The following is a 6,000-nucleotide window of genomic DNA, read 5'->3' as shown; positions in this document are numbered from 1 at the left end:
TTCAGGCCATTAAGTTGTGAAAATTTTGGAGCAATTAGGGTCATATAATCAAAGTTTAATGAGAAGTCTGAGTTAACACTTTTCATTACTGGTGCACTACCTGAAATGAATTTGAAAATATACTTTTTTGGTGCTTCTTCCATGCCAACTGAAATACGTTCCACCACTTGTGTCTTGCTCTGGAAAGACTTAACTCCTGAAAAGAAGGAACAGTTGTTTTTCTACTCCTCTCCTCTTTCCTTGCATCATTTTATTGGATGAAGAACATCTACCTCCTCCCAACATAAATGGAAGCAAACTAGGTTTAAACATTTAAAAAGATATAAAGGTTTATTAAATGAATCCAGATTTGACAGATATTACATAAATTAAACAGCAATAAAATTTTACTAGGGTTTATGTACAGATCACAGTGATTTTCATTGTGCAATGAGGGCTGACTTTGTAACTTTGAACAGTACTTATACATGTGAGCTACAACAAGCAACCAGCAACATACGTTAGTCCAAGTTAACCTCGCAAGTCTAGCAGTTCAAACTGATTATGCAGTACACAAATGCCTGCTACCACTATCACTACTTACTACACAACAGAGTATTTATAAAGCAGTCAAGGTTTGCCATAGAAAAGTGCAAAACATGGAAAGTCTGTACACAGTACAGTACAAAAAGGAATCATGCTACAGTCATTGAAAGCTGAAAAATAATTCTATAGCATAGGAAGCACTGCATCACGACTCTTCTGAATGGCAAGCAGATGGGCTGAGGAACAGCCATATCTTAATTGCTTTCAAAACTGCAAAATCCCTGTTCATCCATTTAAACATAGTTTAGTACCTATATTTGATCCATTAACAATGACTTTCTACAGTGGAAGATCACATTAGTTAAAGCTCAGTAGCACACATATTCATTGATCAAGCTAATTTACAGGAAAATCTACAGCATGTTCTCCATTGAACTCATGAAGCATTTATATCATTTGGTTACAAGGCAATTGAGTTTACAATGCACGTTTATCACTTAAAACCTCAAATTGGGCAATTAAAAATATATATATATATAAAACTCAAAAATAAAGGTTGTTTTTTAATGTTTAACATTCTTGTTCACCGAAGCAGAATACCAAAGGCCTACGGGCTCTTCCAAGAAAACAGTCCTTATGCAACAGTCTATACGCAAAAACACGTTAACAGAAGCAACCAAAATAAAATGAACTTCAGAGACTACCACACTTGAATCGAAAATAAAAAAGTGTTCTAGTCTGCTTAAAAAACCCCCATAAAACCAGAGTCCTTAGTGCAGTGTGTATCTGGGGACTTCTGCGTGAGCACTCAGACAGGACTATGTTAGTGGGCCATGAAGTCCCAGCAAAGACTTAAAATAAAATATTAACTTGTGCAAATAAATAAAATGGGCAGGTAATAACAGCTCAAGTTCAAGACTGTAGAGAAAATAACTGATCACTTAAAATAATGCTTCAACAATGTTTTGGTTTTTCTTTTAGTGAAGGATTTTAAATAAAAAAATTTGAAAGCAGTTTTGTACTAGAAAGCATGTTGACGAGGTCAGTAGTTAGGCATATGTACACATGGCTCTGAAAACAATGTTAAGTCAATGGATTAGCATTATTAATAAGATTGTATTCATTTCTTTAGTCTCTATCGTAATGAGTGTCAGTGCATCCACTGCCAGCAATGGATAAGATTCATAAAAAGAAAATCCACGATTGCCTGTTGTTCAAGCATTCAAAACTTCTAACCACCACTGTGGCACATTAGTCAGATGCAACTTCATTTCCTCAGCTTTTGAAGACTTGAACACAGTGCAGTTCTTAAATTTGGAAAAAAAAAAAATAAAAAAAATTCTATTTAGCATACTTGCTTGTTTCAGTTTGTACATTTTTAAGTAAGAAACTGGTTTTGTAGTACTCAGATTCCATAAAATACTGTAAGCTTATACATTAAAAAAAGCCTGAACTGTGCTTGCTCCCCTTAGACAAAGTAAGCTGTGTTTTATGTGCTTCAGTTGTTCCCAATTGATTTGGAATAACTAATTCCACAGATACAAATACAGTGGACCAGATTCTTTTTTTTTTTTTTTTTTTTTTCCCAAGAGAATGAAGTATTTTTACCAGGTTAAAATGATAATTTTCTATGGATTTTCCTGTATTACATTATACATTCTTACACAGTATTTACTGAGTGGTAGCTGGGGCCATCAACTTGTGACACTTACATAACATCAAGAAGACTTTATGATATTCCAGAATTAGCACTTTGAAGTATCCTGATTTTGTTAAATATTGTGCATTTTCGCAGTTATGCAATCTTTTAAAGTTAGACTTGCTTTATGAAGAAATAGATCTAATACCCTAGAAACTGCAAGCTCTCAACAGCATTTCTGTACCGTTTAGAGCTAAACAAAAGAAAATGGAGGTCACTTTTTCATGAGGAGACTCCAGCTGCAGATCTGTCAAAATTATAAACATGGCAATTTCAGTAGCGATTACTAGAATGTCTACTTCATAAGCATTCAGGATTTAGTTCAGAAAAATGAATCTTTGGCCTACATTTCTTATGGCATTTCAGATCAAAAATGTGGAGAGCCATTTGTGGGAGAAACTATCTGTATGATCTACTTAAAGAGTTTTATGTAGAGCCATCATAGTAGTGGAATTCCAGTGAGCTGATATGCTTTCGAAAAAAATATTTTTGGTCTAAATATCATAATTTCACTGAAAGTTATCTAAAACCACAACATCTGAAAGAATGTAATTACTTTTTGAAATTGAAGCACTTCAGAATCAATTCCGCTATATTAACACAAGTTTCACAATACATAACATGAAAAAAAACCTAAAAAAAGATCCTGACTTGTATACAATCTACCTTCATGTTTATGTGTATTCATATACATAGATACATACATATGCACATACCGATATTTGGTGCTACTTAAAATGAAGCAGTATTGCAAATACTTCCTAAATACAGTGTACTCAAGCTGCTAGAAAGATGTTAGTACAGGATGAAAAAAGAGACTCCTTACATCTAAGGTTTGAACTCTGTACATATGGAATTCCTGGCAGCAGAGACTTTAGGACATTTCCAAAAGCAGGAGCAGAAAAATCAGGCTCTAATATATATTCAGTCTTCCCTCTGATATTCTGAAGTGCCAAGCATTCAACAACAACTATTTCAATAACGAAAAAAGTCTGTTATGGCTCATGCTTTACATTTGGAGAAGACAGCAAGCTTGAGAGAGAACAACTCCTGTAAGAGCCAGCTAGAGCCCTTTTATCAGTATGCACCGAGTTGCATGTTTACAGAGAGTCTTCATGTGAGGAATCTCATTTCAGACAGTGTATAATCACTCAATATCCTGGTTTGTAAAGAGACATCACTGTAACAGAACTTCATAAATTAGCCATTAAGTTGCATCTTAATCAACAATAAAACATGCCCTTGTCTTTCTGCTTTCAAGTACTATGGTTGCAAGTGTGAGGCATTGGAAATTTTAGGTACAAATCTTTTTTAAAACTTAATTATTTTTATTTTTTACAAAGAATTATAAAATGTATATAAGATGATGAAAAACTCATTTATCCTTTTAAGATTTTTATTCCTAGAGAACTTCTTGAAAAACATTATTTGAAAAATAAAAATCATAGACTCTGCAAAGTACAAAAATTTACATCTTTGCACAGTTCCTGTGCTTTAGTTGTATTGTATTCATTATATACATATATACTAATTTGTGCTTTTAATTACACAAGTTTAGTATAAACTTATAAAATTAAGTCTATGAGTTAACTATGCAAAAAGGATCTGTGAATAGCAGGAAACTTAACTAAACCATAAGTTAAAAAAAAAAAATCCTAAAATATACCATTTTAGTGAGTCTACTTCAGAGTAGACTATCAATATTACAATTTACTAAACTAATGTCAAATGTTTACAGCAAAAAGTTATTCTTGCCTGCCTCCATCTCTTTAGATATTTACTATATACTAATACATATCTGAATGCAGTATCATTCTTAACTACAAAGGAAGTCTTCATTTACGCATGAACTCCATTTTTCTTCAGACTTGCTCTTACCACTTCAATTTCCTTCCAGTTTCTAAGACAAAAAATAATGAAAAAGGAACACAAAATACAATGTGGAGCATGTGAATTGAATGACAACTATCAGCCAATCACAGTTACAAGACAGAATCCAGGGTATAGAATTAATCTGACAATCTTATTCCTCTAACTGAAGTCTTCATTCTTAACACAAAAATCTTGCAATCAAGAATAATCACATTTCCTTATCTGTCAAATCAATCTAGATATTTGCTTTTAACACACTATTTTAAAAGTTTTAAGGACAGAACAACTTAAATATCTCTACGCAAATAACTCTTCATCACTGTAGAACACCAAAGCCTGTGAGATAAATTACCTTTGTCATTCCATAAGCCTGCTTCACAATATTTTATTTCAACAGTTTACTTTATACTATGTATTACTGCGATTCATGTTGGTTTTATGAGCTATAAGGAAGTATTAATCACTGTTATGAATCAGAAGATGTAATTTCTGCATACAGCTGTCATTCACAGACCTGTAGTTGTTTGAAGAGGACTCCTGACATTTGGACATACCTCATCCAGTGTAGATGTCGCATTCAGAAGTTCTTGAAAATTTCTAGATCTTTAGGGGGTACCGGAGGCATCTTGTTCCAGTCATCTTCAGGATAAGCTTCAAAATTGGAAGTATCCCCATCATTGGATACTTTTGGTACTATGGGAGGCTAGTCAGAACAAGCACAACAAAAATGTTAGTACAGTTTCCTCAATGAGCTCCTCTCCATCACATTAAAGCAGAAATTCTGTAAAAGACTGATTAAACAAAAGGGGTACGTATTTATAAAAGTTCACCTTTTTCACAAATAATGAATGGCATGAGAGAGAGAAGCTTGCAGCGACATAGACATGTCCCAACACTTTGTCTATATTGCAGTTAAATATTGTGGTTAAAAGACACTTGTAATACTGATACCTGTTTTATTTAGCACTCAAGTTCTAGCTACTTTGCAGACCGAAGGTAGCTACTGTAAAAGATTACTACAACTAAGCTTCCAGGCACGTGTTGTTACAGCATAATCTGCCACTCTCCTTCCTCACTCTTGCCCTCTTCTGTGTCCTATGAGCAAAAAAGGAGTGTAATCACATTAGGTTCCTTTCAAGAAAGAAAGAGTCTTGATGGCAGTGTGGGGAACTGCTTTCTAATTGAAGGAAAAAAGCTTCCTCTTCATTGCTTTCAAATAGATTGATTGCTTTCAAGAAGGTTGAGATGACTAATTTGTGTATGCCTCATAATACCTACCATGCTTTTTCCTAGACTAGCAATAAATTCGAGCAGGTAAAGAAATTGCTGCACTGTAAAAACTTATTTCACAAGCATGTCTGTAAAAGCATCTTAATTCAAATAGATCTTTTCAAGGAAGCTTGGAGGTGCCAAGAGAAATATCTGTTTTCTATTTCTTTCCTCAGAGGATCCTTTGGATTTCCAGTATTGCCTACAGGTACTGCAAAGCTGGTGGTTTTTCCTTGTCTTATACCTAGCATCAAGATTACTCTGCCCTTCTAGCTACAGGCAATGATAAAGATAAAGCTCCTTTCTGGAACATTTCATTAATCGCAGGGGTTAATGTAGGGCAAACCCCTTTTCTTCTCTCAAGGGACATTCATCTCTCTAACCCCTTCTCAGTGACAGAGCGCTTACCTATCGTCACGACTCCAACAAACACTTTAGAATGAGAAAACCTTAAGGATGATCACCAAACTGGCTAATAAAAGTCATACCACAGAACGATAAAGTACAGCCAAATGTTATTCTGCACCTGCTCAAAAAGATAAAAATCCAGCTTCCGCTAGCTGAGTTCTTATCTGATCTTTTGGGCTTCTCAGTCTGAAACAATGCCATCAGCAGGTTTTCAATGGGAAAGAAAG

At 34.4% G+C, this 6,000-nt stretch overlaps 1 protein-coding gene across 1 annotated transcript in view; it reads right to left on the bottom strand.

Annotated features, from left to right (window-relative positions):
- Nucleotides 1-303: 303 nt before the first annotated feature.
- PRKX (protein kinase cAMP-dependent X-linked catalytic subunit) overlaps nt 304-6,000 on the bottom strand; it is a 61,938-nt gene continuing 56,241 nt past the window's right edge. Inside the window, exons 8-9 of the mRNA XM_052773994.1 lie at nt 4,651-4,799; nt 304-4,124 (exon numbers count right to left, since the gene is read on the bottom strand). Coding sequence (XP_052629954.1) covers nt 4,674-4,799 — 126 coding nt within the window. The 3' untranslated portion in view covers nt 304-4,124; nt 4,651-4,673. The remainder of the gene's footprint in view (nt 4,125-4,650; nt 4,800-6,000) is intronic.

This window comes from Harpia harpyja, chromosome 22, assembly GCF_026419915.1.
Source record: "Harpia harpyja isolate bHarHar1 chromosome 22, bHarHar1 primary haplotype, whole genome shotgun sequence".
Classification (NCBI taxonomy): domain Eukaryota; kingdom Metazoa; phylum Chordata; class Aves; order Accipitriformes; family Accipitridae; genus Harpia; species Harpia harpyja.
This window is presented reverse-complemented; position numbering and strand designations above follow the sequence as displayed.